The sequence below is a fragment of the Ascidiella aspersa genome, chromosome 6 (genome assembly GCF_963924565.1).
Source record: "Ascidiella aspersa chromosome 6, kaAscAspe10.2, whole genome shotgun sequence".
In the NCBI taxonomy this organism is placed as follows: Eukaryota; Metazoa; Chordata; class Ascidiacea; order Phlebobranchia; family Ascidiidae; genus Ascidiella; species Ascidiella aspersa.
Window position 1 is genome coordinate 28278766 of NC_139452.1, and position 24922 is coordinate 28303687.

At 35.5% G+C, this 24922-nt stretch overlaps 2 protein-coding genes across 5 annotated transcripts; both read left to right on the forward strand.

The window, feature by feature from the left end:
• The first annotated feature begins 641 nt into the window (after nt 1-641).
• LOC146141124 (tectonin beta-propeller repeat-containing protein 2-like) lies at nt 642-19172 on the forward strand. Its single transcript, XM_083391392.1, is given in 27 exon segments — nt 642-1042; nt 1539-1667; nt 1980-2111; nt 2737-2888; nt 3249-3511; nt 4015-4173; nt 4252-4298; nt 4535-4657; nt 5565-5685; nt 5687-5817; nt 6347-6509; nt 6793-6884; nt 7719-8558; nt 8866-8952; nt 9295-9403; nt 9800-9931; nt 10521-10798; nt 11196-11304; nt 11862-12016; nt 13177-13239; nt 13559-13673; nt 14294-14398; nt 14950-15210; nt 15878-16056; nt 16670-16787; nt 17441-17593; nt 18575-19172. Coding segments are annotated over 27 exon segments (4656 nt in total). The 5' UTR covers nt 642-832; the 3' UTR covers nt 18805-19172.
• A 942-nt stretch (nt 19173-20114) lies between these two features.
• LOC146141125 (ATP-dependent RNA helicase DHX8-like) lies at nt 20115-24656 on the forward strand. 4 transcript variants are annotated; one of them, XM_083393155.1, is made up of 2 exons: nt 20115-20738; nt 20832-24656. In XM_083393155.1, the coding sequence occupies exons 1-2, from the start codon at nt 20186-20188 to the stop codon at nt 23858-23860; spliced, it is 3582 nt and encodes a 1193-aa protein (XP_083249281.1). In that variant the 5' UTR covers nt 20115-20185; the 3' UTR covers nt 23861-24656. The 4 variants fall into 4 exon arrangements, with proteins under 4 accessions (XP_083249281.1, XP_083249280.1, XP_083249282.1 ...); XM_083393154.1 differs by having other exon boundaries at nt 20115-20672; nt 20739-24656; XM_083393156.1 differs by having other exon boundaries at nt 20115-20432; nt 20634-24656.
• The last annotated feature ends 266 nt before the right edge of the window (nt 24657-24922 follow it).

The following is a 24922-nucleotide window of genomic DNA, read 5'->3' on the forward strand; positions in this document are numbered from 1 at the left end:
ACAATGTTTTTGGTCGGTATAACACATGTTTTTAAGTTTGGGGCAGAAATAATAATTCCTCAAATTTTAGTTGGGAAATTTGAATAACATATCAATCATTTAAGTGTGCTTTTATACAGTAATATTTGGCCGTAGGAAGAACAATAACCAAGACGAATTTGTTCAAGAAATGATAGATATTAACAATTTTTTTTAGATTTAAATTGTCACACCCCTACTAACCGCAAAGCGATGAAATGCGAGCTGTTTCCTTTGGTTGCCATTTAGGGACTTACTATAGGGACTTTCCCAGTTGGTCATATGATTGTTTTGATATTTTTATGAACTTACAAACAAATAGAGGCAAAGCAAATATTGGCTGTTGGTGCAATTGCAAGGACACCTAGAATTGTTTAAGTTTGGTTAACAATATTTTGCAAGTTTTCTGTTCTTTTCGTGCGAATTTAGCTAAACCATCATTGCTGCAAATATAAAATCAAGGTTTGCAAGGTTGAAAATATCCGAAGCTTTACTATTTCAGTTTTAGTTGATTTTTTTGTCGAACCATACTGGTAACATGCAAATATATCCTTTAGGTTGCATAAAATAGGCGAGATAGCACGCAAAACTTTTATTTAAATCAAAATCTTGTTGCATATTACATAAAGAACATATTTTTTACGACCTAAATGCTTGCAGATATAACAGGATTACCTACATTTCCATTTTTAATGATACCCAGGTTATATTTTGCTCAATCAATACAGACATAACTATTTTGTTAAAAGCTGTTCAGATTATGCTGTCTAAGAAATGAAGTCCTTGCAATAAAATTCGATTTATATCTACAAACATGTCAGAAAACCTTTTGCTTGCTGAACATCCCCTGTCACATGATGTTTTTGCCTCAATTCCAACCAAGTTTTACCACGGATTTGGAAGTTCCGAGGTCGTAATAACATGTTTTGATGCTACAACGTCTCACATTGCATTTGGTACAAATGCTGGAAGCGCATTCCTGTACAATAGAGATTCTGGACACATAATAAAAATCATTACACAAGTAAGATGTAATAAGATTATCAAAGCCCATACAGCAGTAGATAGAATTTTTGGTGGTCTTTCAGTTTTGTATGTAGAAGGCTATGCAAAAAAAACAAAACAAAAAAGTACCGCTTGCCACAACACACATTATTTGGGTTAGGGTGCGGGTTAGCATTTTGGTGAGGGTGGGTCAAGTGTTATTATTATATTTAACTTTCACCCGAACACTAACCCTAACCCAAACAATGTGCATTGCGGTATTTGTATACCGTTTTTTGGTTGATTTCTACTTTCATAACTAAAGGAGCGGCTAATTTTTAACAGTACGAATAATTCTTTATTCATTTTCAAAAAATTGGGTATTGCCTGTAAATGTTTATGCTGTCAAAATAAAAATAGGTATATTTATCAGTCTATAGTGAAAACAAATAAACTAGTTTCAAGGTTTTAACTGTAGGATTCATAATTTGAGTTTATTCAAGTAATTTAGCCAACATTTTTGTTTGAAATTTCAGGGCAAAAGTGATGTTGTTTCTACGGTAAAGATTATCGTCGGTCTTGACTGTCAAGTTGCGATAGGCACGCAAGATGGAAAAATAGTTGTAATTATTTTCTCTACCACTGCTGGTGGAGTTGCTAAAGAGGTAACATACATTTGTTATCATGGTCATAAAAAACAAGTTTCAAATGAAGTGCTTTTAGAAGTTTATCCAATTTAAACTTTAAGGTTGTAAATTTCCAATTTTGACATGACTTTTTTAAAATTTAGTAAAATATTAATATTTAGAAAGAATTTGCCCAACTGAGGTAGGGCTAAACTAGATCCCACACTGGTTATAACATCAATATAAATTCAACATTTTTCTATATACTGTTTGTATTAAAACAAATTTAAAATGATTAGTCAGCTCTGATTTAGAGGAAACCTTATAAAACACTTTTTTATCTTGTTGCAGGTTCGCAAATTTCCAATTGGCAAGCTTCATTCTTCCGAAGTGTGCGCTCTTGAGTGGAGTTTAAATGGAATGAAGCTACTTTCTGGAGATACCTCTGGCAAAATATTTTGCACTGAAGTTAACTTTGAACTGGTGAGCTTTTATGTTTGGTGTCATAAATATTTGGGCATAACTTTGCTAAATAAAGTCATTAAGGTCTCGATTTTATTGTTTTGTAACCAAATGATGACCACTATAAGTGTTATAACAATGATTTTTTTACAGTGCACTTGTTAAGTGCTAAATATATGTATAACTAAAGCTGGAATAAACCTGCAAACAGTTTGCATCATCCCAAACTTTGACAACTATTAGCTTTTTAAAATTATATTCGAATTAAAATTAGAGCTTTCTCCAGTTTTTTAAAATAGATAAGAATATGAATTTCCCAAATTAGATAACATATAAAACTTTTGGTAAAATCATAAAATACATTAGAACTGTAAAAGAGCATGCAGCAATTCACAAATTTATATTAGATTAGAATCAGGAGAGATTGCTCCAATTTGTCAAATTATTGAATGCTACAATTTGTCCATTTTTATTTTCTGTATCCCCGAAACATACTCGTACATGACCGATACATTTGTTTCAGAACATTGGGGCATAATGGTTGGAGGTTGTAGTAAGATGTTGAAAATGAATAAAGAGTTATTCGAAACGTTCAAAATGATACCTACTTCTGTATGGGCTTTGATATTCTTATTACGTGTTTCAGAACACATGCAGTGCTTCTCTTATCCACTCAGAAGGCAGTAGAATCGTCCAGATGCATTACAAGCACAAGACACTGCTGGTTGCAACTGAAGATCAAGTGGTTTTACACGCAGGCAGTGAAATGCACACAGTTGGTGCAAAACCTCAAAGAAGGTGGGTAGTTTGCATGTAATAAGGTGGTTGTCATTTAGAGTTTGCATGTAATAAGGTGGTTGTCATTTAGGGTAAAATGTTGCTTGTTTAGTTGTTTGTGAAATAATTGATTATTCAAAGAGCAAAACTCTTCAGGTAACCACTGAACCACTGTTTTTTTTTTTTATAATTTAAGTACGCCACCTAATATTTTATGCTGGTATATAATTTTGTTTGAAATTTTTACTTTTTAATTTGTTTTTGGAGTAATTATTTGCTCCAAAAAGCCTTATTCCCCCATCATTAGAATATATTCTTGAAGAAAATAAGAGATTTGATGTACATCAAATTGCAACATATTTTTGTTGAATTGTGTTTCAGTGGTTCATATGGAGCTTGTTTTAATGACGGGACTCTCAGCAAATCAGAGTTGAAAGTTTTCTCCTCGCGACCAAGCTTAAGACTCTGGGTTGCCGACAATGAAGGAACAGTCCAGTCAACAATAATTCTGAAGGAGGCAATAAAATGTAGTGAGAATATCATCAACTTGTCAAAAACTGAAGAGGAATTTCCACTTGATTATAACAGCCTGCGATTTGGGAAGGTCCTGCTTTTTAAAGAGTCGTATTTGGTAATTCACGATGGTAAGTACATGCTTTTACAGCTAAAGCTAGTGAGTCTTTCGTGTAGCCACCTTTTCTTGTAAAAGGTCTTTTTTTGTTTTTCAAAAGCAGTCTGATTGAAACGTCTTAAATTACATTCAATTTTATTAAAAGACCCAGAAATGCGATACCTTTCAGAAGTTTAAGAAGGCCGCATTGGGCAATGATTTGTAACATTATAATGTAAACACAGAATAAATACAAGATAATAAATATTTGTTTCAAATGTTAATAAATAAATGTTTGTTCAAAATGCTGCCTACTTCTTTATGGACTTCAAAATAAATTGTACATTTGACTACAGCCAGTATGTCCAAAGGATACTCTAAAACTTCCATAAATATTTTTGAATAATATGTACTCTATTTCCATTCAAAGGGGAAGATTCAAATTATATTAGAAATACAACTTTTAAGTTGTTTTATCTTGATATTCCAATTTTAAATTTAATTCTATCTATTGTTTTTTTACCTCACTTGCTTCAGAGAGCTTCCTTTGTGTGATTGACACCCGTTCAAATGCTGTTGTTGCTATGGTTTTTAACATCAGGGATTTGGTCGATGTGAGTGTCACCAAAGATGAGATACTAATACTTTGCAAAGGGAGAATTTTCCACAGGCTATCTGACAAGCCAGATGTACAAGGTAGGTTAACACCGAATGTTCTATTGCTAGTTTATTTGTGATATACCAATGTTAGTGCGTAATATGCTAATTTTTTAGGAAAACGCATCATTTCAAACCAAGATGACGACCCACTTAATCTCAAAGTAAGCTGTAAAATATATGAATATAATGCCAATTTTAAAAGTGTAAAAATGCTACATACTATCATACAGTTTAAAAACACATGTCAAAACTCAAACAATGTGATCAACAAATATCCATATTTTGGCTAATTTTATTTTACAGAAATATGAAATGCTATGTTCTGTGTATGGTTAAAGTGTTTGAAAATACATTATGTTTTTTGTTTTTCAATCTAGCATTCCTTTTTTATTTTAAGGCTGTGAAGAATTCATTTTCCGGGTTCAAGAAGAGTTTTTCTCCATTTGTTGGTGCCTTACAAACAAAAATGACAAGCTTTAATGTCAAAACTGAAACAATAGCTCACAAGCTGCAATCTCAGGTATAAAAACAGAATTCTAGTTTTTTTGCAGAATATTTTTCTTTATGAGAAACTTGCATGTCTGTAATGAACACAAAAATATCAGCTTTTACCTTTAGACGAAATAGTCTGGTACAGAATATATAACTCTTTTTTAGTTGTAATTCAAAGGCACATATAAGTGATGCTTTATGTTTTAAATACACAAATTTCAGTTCTTTCCAGATTCAATTAAAATCAGCTTTAGACCATTTGTGTTTTCTTAGGCCTAGATTAGAATTAAATTTACTGAATTTTTACAAACCAAAATATCAACTAGAATTACATTTAATTATTCACAATTAATTTACTTTAAATTGCAATTTTTTCTCATAGGAAGTTAAATATACCTGTGATCATTTTCATATGTTTTAAGTTACAAGTCATTTCAACCAATTCAAATTCTTTGTTTGACCGAGAGACTAAAATACTGTTGGACAAAGTACATTTTTGCTAAAATCCAAATTAGATTAAAACTAGAATAAGAGCACACAAGCAATTCAAAAATTAAATTAAAACGATAGAATTAGCTGCATTTTTCTCTTAATTTGTTGAATTAGAAAACTAGAATTATCAAGTTGTCCAATTGTGGTCACAAATGTTTCTGTGTTGCCATTGGCTCACATTGACACAAACCTCTTAAAAATAGAAGTGATGTCAATGCTGCTGTAAAATGATGTTGCAACTGAAATGATGCCATTAAAAGTTTTTGTACATGCTTAGATTTTGAGTATTGTGTATACCATGTATGTTTTATATATATTCTGCTATTTTTTTCAAAATAACCTGCAAATTTTTACATTCATATAATGCGTTTTATATTATCTGATAAAATAACTAAAAATCTATATCACAGTTCTATATTTTGAACTTAATGTTATTTAATCAGGCCCAAGATCTTAAGAAAAAGGTTGCAGCGATCCCGGTGGTAGAAATAGCCGACCACCTGTTTCACCAACCACAGAAATCGGACAATATAGAGTTGCAAACAGTAAAAACTGATAACTTCCCACAAAGTTGAGCCGTCAGATAAAAGTTTGTTAGATGATAAAACAAAAATTGACGCTGATGTGACAGAGTTAATGAAGGATTTGCTCAATTATTTGGATGATGTTGGAAATGTGGACTTTTTGCATTCGCAAGTAGGGATTAGCATTTGCACACTTTTGAACCTCATTTGTCAAGCTGAAATTTTAGCAATAGTATAAAGCAAAATTAAACATTTTAATCAAAAAAAAAATTTTACGGGAAAAAATATGCTGGAAATGTTCCTAGGGCCATTTATCGTTTTACACTTTTCAGGTTTTTTTAAACACACCAAACAGAAAGTTAAATTTGTCGTTATAATGGAATATTAACATTTGTAAAATTATGTTGTTTCCATATTGGTCACAATCTATGGTGTATTATAATCTTGAAGAAATATTTGTGTATAAATAATAATATTAGATTCTATTTGGTTTAAAATCAGCCAAAAACATTCTAATTTGTAATAATTAAAATTGTAATGTAATATTTGTTAATATTTATTTCTCATGTTAAGGCGAATGGCTTGCTGAATTGTTTGCCACTAATATGTTGTTCAATTTGAACTGCTTCTAAAATTAAATAGGTATTATTTGTTTTATTTGTGCTGTTTAAAACTCAGTCAATTTGTTTTATTTTTGTCAGGGTGATGTCAATCTTTCACTGCCAATGCCGCCCATTGTAGTTCAGCATCAATCTCAACGAAGAAAAAGCAGATTTGATAAAATCGGAGAACTTTCAGATTTGCAAGATGTCAAGGAAATTGTGTTCAGTTCAAAAGTTCGCAGAAAGAAGAAGAAAAATAAATGTAAAAATTGCAATGCATTAGTTGACTTGATATGAATATACTGTTGTGAATGAATGTAGAAATAAACCTTACAATATATCTTATCTCAGAAATGCCAATAAAAAAGTTCAACACATTTATATAATTAAGAATAGATGAAAGATTTTTTGTGAAAATATCAGTTTTTATCAATTTTTTTTAAGCTCTGCAATAGTACAAATACGTCCATTATAGTGCAATAGGGTCTTGAATGCGTGATGTTTCCACAAAAGGTCCAATATTTCTGTAAATATTTTATTTTTAGTGTTCGGTTCTGTCTCTTCTTTGGAGAGTGAAGATGGAAAGATTCAAACCAACTTAACGAAAGATGCAATGAACGACCTACATTCCCATCAGGTTAGTAAGCTCTTAATACCATTGTGTGGTACATGGATTAGCATTGCAATATTTAACTGCCTAGGATTAAATTCTTTCATGTACACTGAGTACATAGTTCCGCATAGGACAGAGGTTTGAGCCTTTGGTTATTAGTAGTTTTGACATGCAAAATTCTCTTTGATCGATGAATGGCAAAAAGGATTTTTCAATTAACTTAATTTGAATGCGACTTATAAGGCTATCCTGGTTTTATTTGTCAATTATATCATTACAGCCCAAACATATCTAAAAGGAGTAACAACACTATAACGTTAAGAATAAAAAAATATAGTTTTCATTTAAAAAAGCTTCATTACTGATAAACATTCCTCACTTCAATGCATTGTGTTAAAAGCTTTACCAGTATTGTCGTTTTTGAATAACTATATCAAGATGACCGAAATAGCAATGAAAATAAACAATACAAAGTAAACACACTTGGTAAAGTAAATAGAATGATGGGGTCAACAATTCACAAGTCTGTTCATCAGTGACTGTCAGTGGAAAAAAACATTTTTTGTTGTTTTTTAAATGTACCATTTTATTGAAAATAACAGATATAATGGCTTTTCTAAAGCTTATAATGCTATGCTTTAAAACAGGTGTAGGCAACCTTTTTTTTGTCTCGTGACAAAAACCGCATGACTGTTAATCAGGGATAAAACTAGCACAAAAAGAGTGCTTTTATGTAGTTGAAATAGCCGAAAAAACATGAGGAATGGCCTCGTGCCCAGTTACTGATGTTGCCTGTAGCCCTTAGGATGCCCACCCCTGCTTTACAACATTATTATTTATTATGTATTTGTATTTCAGGAGACCAAGTTTCAATCAAGCAGCCACTGTGCAGATTTACATCAAGACTCGCCCAAAACTGTAGATCATCTACAAATTCCGCACCATTTCCAATCCACCATTGGCACTGAACCCAAAACACCTGAAGCAGAATATATGCCAAGTATCCCAGCAGCCAGTTTGCCAAATGATCCTGTTACATACTCTATGCAACCTAAAGACAGCACTGGTGATATTTCTATTGCCAATCAAATTGTTGTTTCCCAATCTGGTACTACAGGATCACCGATTTCATCCACAACCCCATCTCCACATTTACAATTAGGTGATTCCTTACATTCTGTAGACCTTAGCTTTATCAGTAAAGAGGAAAATTCAAGTGCAGGAGAAGAACATGCTGCTGTGGAAAAATACAATCCTGAAATTGTTGCAAGCTTTGAAATCCACTCTTCTGCAATTCCAGATGAAAAGTCACAGAATTCACCTTCATTTAATGTAAAACCAAGTGTTCAGGCAGCATCTTATGAAATGCCAACTTCGTCAAATCTTCCAATTTTAAAAAGTAACGACAATTCAGATAAAAACCTGCTTAATAACATTCATTCCGCTGATCACAAAGAACAAGTTGTTGAAACCACTGACATTAGCCATCCACTGCAGTCAGTACCCTCTCTTAACCTGACTAATGACAGTAAAACTGTAATTGAACCGCAAAGCGATAAAACAAAATTACTTAAAATAGATTTATCTGCGACAAAGGCAAAGCAAACTAATGATATTGAGCCTGAAACTCCAGACATTTATGCAGTTGATAGTGTTACCGATGACTTCGGAAGTGAAAACGATTCCACAGAAACTGAGGTAGTTTAAAATTAATTAATCTGCAAGTCTAAGCCTTACTGTATGGTACCTTGATTTTTTGCAATTGTTGCATAATTAGTAAATGTTGTAATTTTAGTGAAAAACTAAACCCTTTTTATTAGGGAAAAAAATACTTTTGTTTTACCTAATGATAAACAACTTTTTATGCCAGTGTTCTTAAACTGGGGTCAACCATTCCGTATATATTAGTTTATTTTATTGTTTTTTTTTATGTTTTAGAAGTTTTTTTTTTTTTTTATGTAAAATTCTTAAAAAAATTTAAAAACCATTGATCTATATTATTTAGTCGGACGGTGAAGTTATCGACCATCTTAATCGAGATCCACCTGTGAATGAAGAAGAAGTTTCACAAAGGGATCAAAAATACTTCGCTGTTAGAATTTGTTTTTACATTTTTACAATTTAATACTTTTTAATTAAAATGTTAATTTTTGAAAAAAAGTTAATTTTTTGAAATGAAAAAGTTTTTTTTTTTTAAGTTGACCTGCAAGACGATTAAATAAGATTGCATTTAAAACAAAAGGCTAAACTTTTCTATTTACTGTTCAAATTTATATCACTGCTTTGAATTTGAACATTGGATTTTTTTTGGTTATAAATTTATCTTCGTTAAGCAAAATGTAATTTGTAACACCTGCACCGATGTAATAGAAAATGTGTTTGCTGTTCGGATAAAGAAACAAGTTAAGAAAGTTTTTTTTTTGCCTGTTTACAGTTTGTGGACAATCAGCCTAAAGTAGTCTCGGCTCTTTCACTTCCACATAAAGTTGCCGACAATTGGAATATCTTGGATCCCCCAGGATACACCATTGCATCTGTCACAGGTTATTCAGGGTTGCCCCAAAGTTTTTGAATCTTTAAAAGTTTAAATCGATTTACGTATACCCCTATGTTTTTTTAAGTAAAACAAACTAGATTTTCCAAGTAAAAAATTCTATGTGTGTTTTTAAAAGTATCATTATAATATTTTTTTTAAATTTTGTTGACTATCACATTTATGCTGCTTTGTTTTCCAATTGTATTAAAAAAATGTTGGCTATTCAATTTTAGGTCCAACTACTACTTTTCTTTAAATGTCTAAAATATAATAACTTTTTATTTGCATAGTAGTGCCTTATTTAAAATGACAACAAGTAACGGATATTTGTGCAATACAGATTGAAAATAATAGTTACAACCAATTTAAATTTATAGTTAGATAAAAAATGTTTTATTTACAGCCTCTGACAACTTTATCTGTCACATAACCTTCCGTAATCGCATTTACGTAACGGAATCAACTGGCGATGTGCATAATATTAAGTGGAGAAAACTTGCAAAGAAGGCTCAGCAAATAGCTATTTCATCATCTGGTAAGCATGCTAAAAAGTACATTGATAGAAGTTGAAACAACTTGAATGTTTATTTAATGGTAGATTTATTTATATATTGATTTATTATCCCATAGTTAAAGCGATCCCTAATTTACAACACATTCAATCCAAAACACCAATTTTTTAAATATTTGTAAACTGGAATCAACAACAAAAATCATTTTTTGGTTTTATCGATTTTTTTCCCCACAATTATATTAAACACTTTCACGTGTAAGCAATCTGGTATAGCAAATAAAATCTAAACAAAAAAGTTTCTATTAAAAACAGGTAATAAAAATAAATCACATCTTAAAATTAACAGCGATAAATAGTAAGCCTTTATTTTTAAACTATGTGTTTTGGTACCCAGTACATTTTTGCTTATATTACAGAAACTGGTGTTGCCTGTTTTGTCCCCAAATCTTTATTTATATCTGTTGATTACAAAAATATATTCACGTTTTGCCCGTTTTTTTTGTAAAACTTTCTAAAGATTTAAATTTTAAAACTTACAATTTTTTTTTTGAATGTTATGATAATTAAGATTTTTTTTCTAATTGTATAAAAAAAAAATATTTTTTTAAAGGTGATTTTACGTGGATCGTAACTCGTCGACAGAACCTCTACTCCACAAAGTGGCCGGCCACAGTTTCAACCTACAGCAACGAGATACAGTTGCCATGGAAACTGGTCTGTCCCGGCGTCACCCATGTGTCCCTGGGGGTCGCAGAGGGGTGGATAGTTGGGGCAGACGGCAAAATAACCCGTCAAGTGGGTCTGACCCGGTCGGAACCAAGCACAGAAGGAGGGGCAACTGTTAATGTGTCGATTATAAAAGATGGGAGAATTGTCGACGATGTTAAGGTTTGTATGTTTTTCAGCTAAAATGGTAATTCTTTTTTTCAAGTGTAATACCAAACCTAGTCACACACTCTATGTCTGGGTTCTTTGCGGACCCACTGAGTGGAGGTAAGTTGACTTATTTTACGAGGTCAATGAAGGCCTAATTGAATTCTTACTGAATCTAAACATAGACAATAAATTTTTATTTTTCAAAAAGTTAAGTTTTTTTCGAAAAAACAAAATGTTTTTTTTTTTTTAAAACAGAGCCGTTTTCTTAAATCTACAAGTTTTATGACCTTGTCTCTAAAAAAACACCCTTTTTTATGGATTCGCGTTAAAAAAAGTTTCAGAACCTATGCTCTATAGGTCTAGGTATAAATAATCAAAAAGGTTGACTTATGGTTGAATTTTTGTTCAGGTTCTCCAGACCGCCCTTACCAATGAAGCGGTGTGGCTCCTTTCCTCCGATGGAGAGATCTTTTGCAAATCGATGGACAGGGTGGATGCAGTGTCGCCATGGCAACGAGGTTTGGCTTTAAATGCCAGTTTACACTACAGCTGCGCTGAGCTGAGCTGAGCTGGGCGTGAAATTGTTTTCACTACAGATGCACTGAGCTGCGCTGGGCGTAAAAATCGAAAACGTAACGTTTTTCTATAGCTGCACTTGGCTTGAGTTTAGCAAAGCGTGAAAATCGCTCCAAAGCGTATTTTTTTCCAGCTTCACGCGGCTTGAGTTTAGCAAAGCGTGAAACGCCGCCAAACTAGAATTTAAATGTAAATTGCGCTTTGCTCAGCTCAGTGCAGCTGTAGTGTAAACGGGCCTTTAGTTTTTACAAAGTGAGCATTTTTTTCACATTGTTGTACAGAAAACCAGTAAAGACATTGACTAAAAGCTATTTTACATCGATACTTAAAACTAATGGGGCCGATCGAACCCTAAAGTATTTATCAGTGTGCAGGAATGTAGTAACAATGCAAGGGGATTTAAATCTTAGTTTAAATGAATAGAAATACATACAATAGCATTTTAAATTTACATTTTTTTTCTTCTGTTGCAATTTTAATATGTTGTTTTTTTGATTAGTGAGCTTGCCAGTATCACACGATCATACCCGTCATCCAATCAAGTCGATAGCAACCAACTCACAAAACACTATGTGGGCGGTCAACCATGTCGGTGAACTCTGGTTCAGGTCAAAGATCACATGTGACGAGCCCGCGGGAGACACCTGGTGGCAGGTTTGTGGTTTTATTTTATTTTTTTGAAAAAAAAAGTGTTTAGTGAAGATACCGGAAATCTAGTTTTTCTTCTGAAAATAAACGCGCTATAAGCATGAAGATATGTAAGTTAGTAATTTGTTATGTTGTTTATATTTTGTAAACTATTGCCTTTTTTGTAAATTTTTATAATAAATGTTTCTGGAATTTAAACATGTTCTTACCACGACTAATATTTAAACAAGTTATTTGTAAAAGTTTTATAAGTTTACAACTTTACTTGATATTTTAAAACTCAACCCAGCTTAAACTTTATTTAGTTCGTCGAAATAAAGATATGGCCTGTAAGAAATAAATAGGCTATAGTAACTTGTATATTTATGTTACGCAAATCGCCTTTTTTGTTTATTGATAATATCTACTGGAAAGTTAATCTTATCAAGGGTCAGAATATATAAAGAAGTTCTTATTAAGGAACATTCATGCTAGTTAGCGATGAATATTACGCAGTACTGTTAAACAACCTTATCTCCGGTAAAAACAACCATGAAAGCACATTACAATTAATTCATAATTAAAAGGCAACCTTTTGTGCAAAATCAATAATAAAATATTCTGTTTTAGTGACCCTGTAGGTCTGTTTATAGCGATCATGTTCTTGTTGTATTCTACGCACGCTTTCTTGTCGTGTATGCGTATTGCATTTGTACTTCCGCTCTTAGAGAGATCGCCCTGTCTCTCGCCCAGGCCATAACTACATTCTCTGGTCTTTTCGCTTCCCTTCTATTCTGCGACCTTATGCAAGGAATAAACTAAGCAACCTAGCAGTACACCTAGTAGTTCGGAATATACCATATAAGTTGCATTGCCTACATCTTCACTATATAATTATGTGATGCTTGCCTCCACTACAATTGTTAGTTGTTGTAATTGCCGCGATTGTTATATAATGTGAACAAACAAACAATGTTGGGTAATTGGCCGTATTCCTAATTTAGTATTTTTTGACAATTGGCTGAATAACAAATGAAGTATTTTTTTTAGGGGAGCTTGCGTGCTATTTTTTATTACGTCGCGTGCCACATTTGGCACGCGTACCGCTTGTTTGACACCCCTGTGCTAAACGAACCAAGAAATCCTATAACTTTGCTTTCCTAAATATTTCTTTTATATGATCGCAGGTTTACATGAGCGATTACCTCCAACCTCCATCCAACACACTTGGGATGCCAACTATATCAATGGTATGTAGTGTTTCTAAATATTAAGGCTATATCGAAAGGCTGCTGTTTCAATTAAAAGCACATTTTTAGCACATATTTAAGAGTTGCTTACATTTTTTTTCACAAAAGATCTTTTTGGATCTATATGGCTTAAGGTTGTTGTCATACGTAAAATGAATATCAAAGCCCATACAGAAGTAGATAGCATATTTTAACCGTTTCGAATAGAACTAAATTAATTTTCAATATGGTGCACTTTACATTAAACTTGTGCTTTAATTTTAAACTCATAAACACGATGTTTAGTTTTGTTCGATCGTTTTAGCCGAATTTTTTTTAGGTGACGTCGTGGCTGTACGGTCCCTCAAAGGCCCGTGGAGTGGCGATGAGTATGGGTGGAGTGTGGGTCGCAACTGACAACAACAAACTTCACGTCGCTTCTGGCGCAGTTACAGGTAAATTGCAAATCACTTTAGATTTTTTTGGGAAAATTTATTAATTTTATATTTTGTATGACAAGCCTCAAAAATTTGGAATTTGTTTGTTTTTAAGCTACACGTTTTTGACAGGCAAATAAACGTTTTTTTGGTGGGTTATGTGTGTACCCAACCTATATTGGAGGTAATCAAGTGTAGGTTTTTAGCTAAATCCGACATACGCTATCCAAACACGAAAATATTGTTTTTAATTTTTGTTAAATTGCTTTAAAACACAATCTGTTTTATGTTTTTTTTAATCTATGCGCTGTATTCTATAAAAAAACGGCAAAACAGTACAGTTACGCATTTAAAACAATCCGTTTATAGGAAAATCAATGAATCCAACGGATTAGGTTCATCAACGGGGACTATATTTTATTAACTGGCGCAGTTTGCCAACGTATTAGGTTTCCACCATAAATACCTGCCGAGAATGAAGAATTCCCTTAAAACTTATATGTTACTCGCTATAAATAGTTTCACGACAAAATGTATGCTTAATTTCTATAACACTGTCGACTGACTGCCATTAATTCTACAGGTATATTAAAAAAATGCGAAATCCATTTTAACATCTCGCTTTGTTTGCGCACCAGGTAACAGGTGGGAATCCCCTAACATCGCTGGAATATCTTCCTCCACTAGATGGAGCCACATAACGTCGTCGTCGATGTTTTCTGGTGATTCTGGAGGCTGGGAAGGTATGCTATAGCTGCATTAAACACTAAGCTAGCAATATAGGAGTTTTCATTAAAAGACCTATTACTGCTCCACTGTCTTGCTGTAATAAATTATCAGTCTTGAGTTGTGCATTAAACGTTGCACCATGTGTGTGTTAATATTTCTGTTTGTTTCACTTAGCTTTCAGAGACTAGAGTGCGGTGTTAAGCAGTATAGATGCCGCTTATAAAAGTCATGTTGGCCGCCAGTATTTTTTCCCTGCAAAACCTAAATTAAAAAATATTTTTTTACTGAAATTTGTAAACAATTACTTAGAAATAAAAAAGTAGTTTGTGTATGGAATTTCCGAAAGTATTTAGGTATATGCCTGGTAAATCCGCTTTAGTGTGCTGATTGCGAACTTAAAATTGCTATGTTATGCGAGCAGAAACATAAATATGATGAAAAACAGTGTTAAGATTAATGTTACAGCAAAAAATCTAAGGAAGATTCGACAGTACAAAACATTTATATTCTACACCGCACTGTTTATATCGCATTACACTCGTTTGTTTACTTTCAAACCTTGCAGGAGTATTGTGGTTGTCACGTAACAATGGCGAGATTATCCGTTTCTCCTCCTGCTCTCAAACGAGCGAGCGCTCCTCGGTGAGAAGAGCAGTCGACCTTGACCCTCCAATTGAGTCAACCTCCGATGTAAGGTGCCTTTCAGCCTCCAAGGAGTCCATATGGCTTGTCATGGATAGCGGCCAGGTGTTTGTAAGGTCGGGGGTCAGCGGTTCGATTCCCACCGGCACCAAGTGGCACAAATTGGACGTGGAGACCCAGTTAGGTGAGCAATAGAGGTGGTAATGCTTGTGATTTATGGGCCGTTTTTTTAAATTAGTCTGAAATACTTTTTTATGTAAAAAGTGACCTCTGTAATATGTCACTACTTTACACAAAATTTGCGAAATTTAGGCTTATGTGTGTAAATTTATTGTTTCGTGTTTCGCCCGATGTATACTTCCAACCATAACATTTTATGTTTCTTATGCGGCCCGCGGTTAAAAATAATTGCTCACCTCTGATCTAAACGCCTTGCCATTGAACAGCAACAATTACACAACTGTTTTTGAACGACCCACAAAAAATGTGATCAACGTCGTTTCTCTGCAAGGTCTTTACAAGGTCAAATATTGCCACGTGGTTAAATTGAAGGTCATTACAAGTTAAAAATCGCCAAGTGGTGAAAAATTCCAATATCGTCACGTGATCAAAGGTTATTACAAAGTCGAATGTTGTCACTTGGGTAAAGATCATTACAAGGTCAAATACATCGCAAAACAATTGTTTCTATTGTTTTAATTAAAAAGACATCGTTAGGAACCTTGCGGTCTTTCGCTGTCTCCTGGGAAATGTCAAATATTGCCAAACATTTTAATTTAGTCGATTTTCAAATTTTTTTAAAATTTTTTTTTTGTTGTGACAAAATAAAACCATACCCTATATTTTCACAGGTGAGCGTAGATTCGTCCATCTGGACTGTGGAACACAGTGTGTGTGGGCAGTCGACGACCTGGGAACTGTTTACGTTCGAATCGGCGCCTCATTCACCGAAGGAAACGTCACAATGGCCGCTGCGTGGCTCCCTCTGGAGGATTTTTGCTTCCCCTCGGCCGAAACCAAGTTTACGCAGGTAACACTGTTCGTCATATGCGCAGTTTTAAAAAAGCGCGTGCTTGAAACGTTGTGTTTAATTAGTTGTAATCGTTCATTTTTAGTCGATGTATTACCTGACAGTGGTCTTTAACCGGATCACTGTGGGGTTTGTGTCCTGGCATTTTTTCCTGGGTAACACCGTTTTTTTTTGGGCCAGTAAAATACTACTGACACTTATACGTATTACCTTATTACCTTATTACCTACACCCAAACAAAAAGCGAAAATGTTGACCTTCTGCCGATGCGCAGTTTAACTTTGTCTTTACCTCCAAGTTGCGGCACCATCTCTCTTTGGGCAAATTGTTGTCCTGAGGACTGGGTCTGAACCCATTACTGACAGTTCAGGCATTCCCGGCTTCCTTTTTGGTCAATGGGAAGAAGAAGCCACTACTCCCATTTACCCTTTACACTTACTTTCTTTATTTTATAAAATAAATAAAAAAAAGAAAATCGTACACAGAAAATAAAAATTTTAGTCAATGTATATAGATAAACAGGGTGGCCACAAAGTCGCATGGATCAGTTAGAGTACTCCTAAATTTACTGATTCTTTTTGCGCTCGCTTCTTATATGTTGTGTGGTATTCAGGTGGCCTGTGGTCCTTCAGACGTTACTGTGTGGGCATTGGACAACTTAGGTAACTCGTACGCTCGACTCGGCATTACTATGGACTTGCCGGTGGGAGAAAGCTGGAAACTCGTCAAAAGTGAGCTTTTTGTGACTCGATATTCTTTTAACGCTCAGGCACTGTGCTATGTTTCGGGTTAACGTACGTTGTGCAAATGCAAACGATTCGTTTGCCTTCTTCATGACCATCTACGTCATAGTGAGTATTGTTACGTCATTTTTGTGTTTTCATTTGAACTGCCATCACTGTTTTGTAAATGTTCTATCATTATGGTATTAATATTATATTCCCTTCCCCGCCATTTAACATCAAACCAGGTACTGAACTTTTTAACCGAAAATAAATTTATTTAATTAGAGTACCGTGTGTTTCATTTCATACAAAAGTAATCAATTTTCGGGTACGAAATTCATTATTTAGTTTGCCCTTACTCACCCAAAACTTATTTATGTTGTGATTATTATCTCAGTCTAGCAATAATCCATTTTTGGAAAGGTTACAAAACAGATTTGTCATTAAAGTTATAGAAGTTCGGTAAAAGAATATATATTTTTTGGAAATAAACATTTAATATAAAATAAAGCAGATTCATTGTAGTATTACATAAATAAAATAGTTGCATGACCACCAACTTTCGCTGGACCTTTTTGTCGCTAACTTAGATTTAAGACAGATTTCAAACTTTTTGATTTTGTGACAACACGTGACGTCACAATGGTACTTGTTTACAGGCAGCGCCGTCACAAAGCAGTTGTCGATCAGCAACCACACCGTGTGGGCGTTACGTCACGATGGGGCATTGTTACGTAGGTACGGCATCACACACAACGACTGCATGGGCGATTATTGGTCCAAGATGCCAGGGACATTCGAATGCTTTACAGGTTGGTTGTCTGCCGAACAGAGTTAAGACCAGGGCTGTGGAGTCGGTTTAAAAACAACCCTTGTCGAGTCCGACTCCGGCAAATTTGCCCTAATCGTTGTATCGCGAGTCGGACTCGCCTCTATTCCACCCATTTACGTAACTAAAATAAGACGGAAATTAAGCAATCCACTCGTGTATTATATAATAAATTCATCCTCCAAAAATACGTAGTTGTAGTGTTTAAGTTGTTTGTCCAAAGAGAAGTAAAAGAAGGGTAACATCATATCTTTTTTAATCAAAGATACTTTATTCCTTAAAAGAGAGTGACTTTCCACAACAGTGTGTTGAAACCGTTCGCAAAACGAATATTTTGCTCTACAACCTATTTGCTAGAAATTATTATTTACAGCCTTGTTGTTACAAGTGATATCGTTATTTATCTCCAAAAGAAATGCGTTGACAAGCTTTTCCGTTGCATTAGGCGGTACCTTAATATGGAAATATTACCCTCCTTGTATTTATCAGTGTTGTGAGGACGTAGGGGAAAATTATCTGAATGAATCGTGCAGTTTATGTTAAATAAAACTTTGGTGAAACAAGGATGTTGCCTGATTTGACCACTTGTTCATTTGCTTTACAGTTTTTCAAGTTTTCGAAAAAATGACATTGTTTGGAATATATCATCTAACCCACTTCAATCGTTTATCATTTTAGTTTGGCCAATGACTTGAATATAACTGAACTAGTCATGTGGTTTACCTTGGACATTAGGTTTTGCGAATAACTTGACTGTGACTTAAGCTTGTAATAATAACTAATGTTTAATACAGCACAGCTATTTACTGTTTGATACGTGAGCACTGAGCAACCTTTTAGATTTGATGGGAATCTTTGCTATAGGCAGCACATTGCAAAGCAAATAATACAGAACAAAAATACACATAAAGACAGATTATAGCATTTTAAAAGATATCGCTGGTTACTAAACTTGTTACAACAGCGACACCTTACGACGAGCTGTGGTCTCTCGATGCCGAACATCACCTTCGAAGTCACGTGACGAAACTCTACCGCCCCCCTCTGGTGGAAGCAATGTGTGAAGACGAACAGTTTATATTCCACCAATCAGCTTCTCCTAAAGACTTTGCTCCTTTGCGTGAATCGCCTCCTGACGACGAAACCTGGGAATTTGTAGATCCGCTAGATGTCGGTAGCGAGTTGCGAAAATAATTGGGCTGATTTGATTTTTGCAAATTATTCCTATTTCTTTTCAATTTTTATTTTCAAGTGCTTTATTCATATCTTTTGTTTATTTTTATCCAAGGTTGAGTTTTACAATTGCGAAGGAAGGTCATTTATAATAATTTACATTATTTTCAATGGGAACCATTTGCATAAAAATATTCCTAATAATCCGGAACTAATTTTTTAAACCTCACAACCAATATTATACTTATTACAAAACGTAGTTATTTTTTATTATTGCGTTTAAGCTCGATAAAATTTTAGAGATATTAATTTTGTTTTATAAAACTGTAAACTTGGCTTGTAAGATATCTTTTTGGTTTTAGTCTTAACTATTTTTTATTACGTTTAACCTGTGCAATATTTGACGTTTAAATGACATACTGTCGTTTAAATTATTTTATTTGTTTTAAATAAATGTATACAACTATTGTCATCCGTTCATTTAGTTTACGACTAAAATTAAATACATTTTTGTATTTAATGAGAAAAATTTACAAAACTAATTATTTGGATAACCTTTTATTATTTCTAGACTAAAAATAAGGGTAGTTTAAAACCATAAAAAGTCAGAGCAGGTTTTTTACTTGGCGGTACCCAATATTATCAAATAAAGCCGGTTACCTGAAAACCATGTAAAAATATATGGAACGCCCTGTAGTTCAGCATTGATACAACAAAATGAAATCCTAAAAACGTAGATAGTTGGCGAATGCGGTATAAAATTAGTAAGGTTGAAGTTTGCGACGTTTCCAAAACGTATGTTGACATTGATGCAATAATATGAAGTTGCGAAATGTATGTAACATCATGTAACTCGGCGTTGATACACAAAATGAGATCATAGCTACAAACGTCGCAAAACGTATATCGTTCAGTTAAGCCAGGTAACATTTATAAATGTATAAAGTTGGGCGCTGGTCTAGAATCCTACCACAATGCAAATTATTTGGGTTAGGGTGCGGGGTTAGCGTTTGGGTTAGGGTGGGTCAAGTATTACTATTAAAGAATGAATATATTAATACTTGACCCGCCTTCACCCAAACACTAACCGACACCCTAACTCAAATATTGTGCGTTGTTTTAATAATGTGGTAGGATTCTAGACCAGCGCCTAAAGTTGTAATGTGACGAAACGCTTATTGACATTGATGCAACAAATAGAAATTGCAAAACTAAAAACGTTATAAATCGCCTTGTATCACTTGATCCGTTCAGTTCTGGTGCATTTAGTGAAAGAGTGTTATATTACAGAAAATTATAGTCTTGTGTTCTGCAGTAGGTGGTGTAACATATTGTCAGTTCAAGCTTTCTGTATTGATTTGCTGTTAAAGTGTGCTAATTATATTAGTACCCTTTTAGAACTATGGATGAATTAAAAGAATTAGAGTACCTGTCACTAGTGTCTAAAGTATGCACGGAATTGGACAACCACTTGGGACTAAACGACAAGGATTTAGCAGAGTTTATCATAAAACTGGCCGAAAAATATCCAACGTTTAAGAAATTTTCCAAAGCTTTAAAGAAGAAAGGTGCAGATTTTTCTGACACTTTCAGTCAGAACCTTCTATCGCTTATTAAACGCATGAGGCCCACAGGTGGTGGTCAAACTAGTAAAGTTGTTGCACCTACAGATGCTGTCACTGAAGATGGTAAAAAAGATTACAAGGCAATGTTCCCGGCGCTTTGTCGAGCTGACGACATTGAAAAGGCAAAAAATGAAACTAAAGAACTTGAAAACCTGGCAACTACTGAAACAGTGGAAGTAAAAGAAAAAGTTGAAATAAAAACCAGCCCTCCTCCACAATCGAAAGATCATAGCGATGATGAAGACAAACATAAAAAACGGGAGCGCCATCGCAAAACTGACCGCCATGAAAGAAATCGTGAAAGTGATCGTAATGAAAGAAATCGTGAAGGTGGCCGCCTTGAAAGAAATCGTGAAAGTGACCGCCATGAAAGAAATCAGGAAAGTGAACGCCATGAAAAACGTCGTGGAGATGAAAGATCAGCGAAAAAACGCTCATATGATACTTCAGATGACCGCCGATCACGCAGGTCTTCACATGAGCGTGATTCGTATGAGAGTAAACGCAGTCGAAGCAGCCACTCAAATAACCGAAATCAGGAAAAGGAACAGCAGAAAAATCAGCCCCACGAAATTACACCAGGTGATATCTACGATGGCAAAATAACCTCGATAATGCAGTTTGGCTGTTTCGTACAGTTGCAAGGAATTCGCAAACGATGTGAGGGACTGGTTCACATTTCCGAACTGCGAGCAGAAGGTCGAGTGTCAAGCGTAACCGATGTAGTTTCCCGTGGGCAAATGTGCAAGGTTAAGGTCATAAGCTCAACTGGGACGAAAACAAGTCTTTCAATGAAGGATGTTGACCAAAAAACTGGCGAAGATTTGAACCCGTCACGAACCAGAAGAATGCAAAATGTGGAAACAGACAAAGAAGAGGTGGCCTGTCGCAACCCAGATCGCCCGACTGACCTTGCCATGGTTGGTGGGAATGCCGAGGGTGGTGGCGTACACCAAAAGCGTATCAACAAAGTATCAGATATGGAGCTTTGGGAAATTAAGCAAATGATTTCCGCCGGTTGCATGGATCCCACTGAGTTGCCCGATTTTGATGAAGAAACAGGGATTCTGCCAAAAGCAGAAAGCGATACTGAAGATCTTGAGATTGATCTTGTTGAAGAGGAGCCGCCATTTTTGTTGGGACACACAAAACAAAGCATTGACTTGAGCCCGGTAAGGATTGTGAAAAACCCTGACGGCTCGCTTTCTAAAGCTGCCATGATGCAAAATGCGTTGTCGAAAGAACGCAGGGAAATTAAACAGCAACAAAGAGAGGCGGAATTAGAATCGACCTCAACCTCGCAAACTAAGAACTGGAGCGATCCGATGCCTAAAGACGCCGGTCAAAACAACATGGCCACTGGTGCAAACAAAATTGGACTAATGGGCGACCTTCCCGAATGGAAAAAGCAAGCTTTCGGTGGCCAGAAGGCTTCTTATGGTAAAAAGACAGAGCTGTCCATCATCGAACAAAGACAAGGGCTGCCAATTTACAAACTCAAAGAGCAACTGGTACAAGCTGTCAATGATAATCAAATCCTAATTGTTATCGGCGAGACTGGCTCTGGAAAAACTACACAGATAACTCAGTACATTGCAGAGGCTGGTTACACAGTTAGGGGGAAAATTGGCTGTACTCAGCCTAGAAGGGTGGCTGCAATGTCTGTTGCTAAGCGTGTTTCGGAAGAGTTTGGATGCAGGCTTGGACAGGAAGTGGGATACACTATTCGTTTTGAAGATTGTTCAAGCTCTGACACAAAAATCAAGTACATGACGGATGGTATGTTGCTGCGAGAGTGTCTTATCGATTTCGACTTGAACCAGTATTCGGTTATTATGTTGGATGAAGCTCACGAAAGGACAATCCACACTGATGTGCTGTTTGGACTGCTTAAAAAGTGCATACTAGGAAGGAAAGACATGAAGCTTATCGTAACCTCGGCTACGCTTGATGCTGTCAAGTTTTCAGAGTACTTCTTTGGTGCTCCGATTTTCACGATTCCAGGCAGAACATTTCCCGTCGAAATCATGTACACAAAAGATCCAGAGCCTGACTATCTTGATGCTTCCCTGATTACTGTGATGCAAATCCACCTAACAGAACCACCAGGTGATGTCCTAATTTTCCTCACCGGTCAAGAGGAGATTGACACTGCTTGTGAGATTCTCTACGAACGCATGAAATCACTCGGAGCCGATGTCCCAGAGCTAATCATCCTTCCAGTTTACTCAGCTCTGCCCTCGGAAATGCAGACTCGCATATTCGACCCTGCACCCCCAGGCAGCCGTAAAGTTGTAATTGCCACAAATATCGCAGAAACGTCGCTCACAATTGACGGCATTCACTACGTTGTTGACCCTGGCTTTGTAAAGCAAAAGGTGTACAACAGCAAGACAGGTATCGACCAGCTCGTTGTGACGCCCATATCTCAGGCCCAAGCCAAGCAAAGAGCTGGGCGGGCTGGTCGCACCGGCCCTGGAAAGTGCTACAGACTGTACACCGAAAGAGCCTACCGAGATGAAATGCTGGCCACCGCAGTCCCAGAATTGCAAAGGACCAACTTGGCTTCTACTGTCTTGGCTCTCAAGGCAATGGGCATCAATGACTTGCTGTCTTTTGACTTTATGGACCCTCCACCAATGGAGACCCTTGTGACAGCTATGGAGCAGTTGTACCAACTCAGTGCTTTGGACGATGAAGGCTTGCTCACCAGACTTGGACGTCGAATGGCTGAATTTCCTCTTGACCCAATGCTGTGTAAAATGTTGATCATGTCAGTGCATCTGTCATGTAGCGAGGAGATCCTGACTGTTGTTTCCATGCTATCCGTGCAGAACGTGTTTTACAGACCCAAGGACAAGCAGTCGATCGCCGACCAGAAAAAAGCAAAGTTTCATCAGAACGAAGGTGACCACCTTACTCTCCTGGCAGTTTACAACTCCTGGAAAAACAACAAGTTCAGCAACCCGTGGTGCTTTGAGAACTTTATCCAGGCGAGAACGATGCGACGTGCACAGGATGTCCGCAAGCAAATGCTCGGTATCATGGACCGGCACAAACTGGACGTTGTTTCTTGCGGCAAAAAGATAACGCACATTCAGAAGGCGATACTCAGCGGATTTTTCCGCAACGCCGCCAAAAAAGACCCACAGGAGGGCTACAGAACTCTGGTTGACCAACAGGTTGTGTACATTCACCCGAGTAGTGCGTTGTTCAACCGTCAACCCGAGTGGATTGTCTACCACGAACTTGTGCTCACCACTAAGGAGTATATGCGCGAGGTGACCGCTATAGACCCCAAGTGGCTCGTCGAGTTTGCTCCCAAGTTTTTCAAGATGGGCGACCCGACGAAGTTGAGCAAGCAGAAGAAACAGATGCGACTAGAGCCGCTCTACAATCGCTACGAGGAACCGAACTCGTGGAGAATCTCGCGCGCTTACCGACGGCGATAGTCGAAAGTTTTGTGTGTACTGTTTTTGCGTCAAATTAAATATCGAAGCCCATCAAGAATAAGTAGCATTGCATTATCGTTTAAAAATTTAGTTGATGAAACCAAATTTGTAAAAAAAAAATTTTAGTTGGCTCTTTAACCAACCATTATTAAGGCTAAATACTCATGTTTGTCTCTAATTATGTAAATTAATTGAATAGTAATTTATTTGAAATGGTTTTGAGTAAAGTAGTTTATTTTAAACTCTTAAAAATTGCTGCAAAACTTCTAAATGGGTTTTCATATTTTTTCAATGATATCTGTAAAACGTGATGCTTTATTGTGTCTGAATTTTTGTCAGTTCTAAGGATTTTTTGACATCAACCTAATTTAACCGCAAACTGCAACTGTTAAAATATTTAGCATCCACCTTTGTAAAGGGTTTAAAAACGTGTGTAGGTCATTTTTCTGTCACTTGTTAAGTTTTGGTGTACAATGTGCATAGAAACACACAACTTCCTAACATAAAGAGTTAAAAAAGTATCTGATTGATGCCAATGACCCTCAAAATGTTTTTTAATTTTCACAATCTTCCTGATAACAAACACTTGAAACTCCTATACCCGAACCATGTTTTGAAAACCTGCCGTCTTTGTGAATTATACTTGCAAATCACCTTTGCTAAAAGTTCAATATTTCCTCAAGTAAACCAATATTTTAATGGATTTGTTGACATATGTCAGTCTTAATTCATTCTGTTGAATTGCCCTTACACAAATTGTGTACAATTTATTTTTAATATAAAAGGCCAATTCGCTCTTTAACAACTGCCAAGTGTGTAAACAAGCCATTTTGAAATGACTGAAGTCCTAGTCAAGTTAGAAGTCCGAGTCAAGTCCTTTTAAATAAATCACAAGTCAAGTTCTTGTAATTAGATCAGCGCTTTCTTACAGGTGCGGGGCAGGCAAATAGATAAAATGTTTAACATTATAAGCATACCGTTATAAATTATTTTTATTTCTCTTTAGGCTTAGGTCATTGACCATTAAATACTTTAACGAAATTGCAACTATAAAGTCAATGT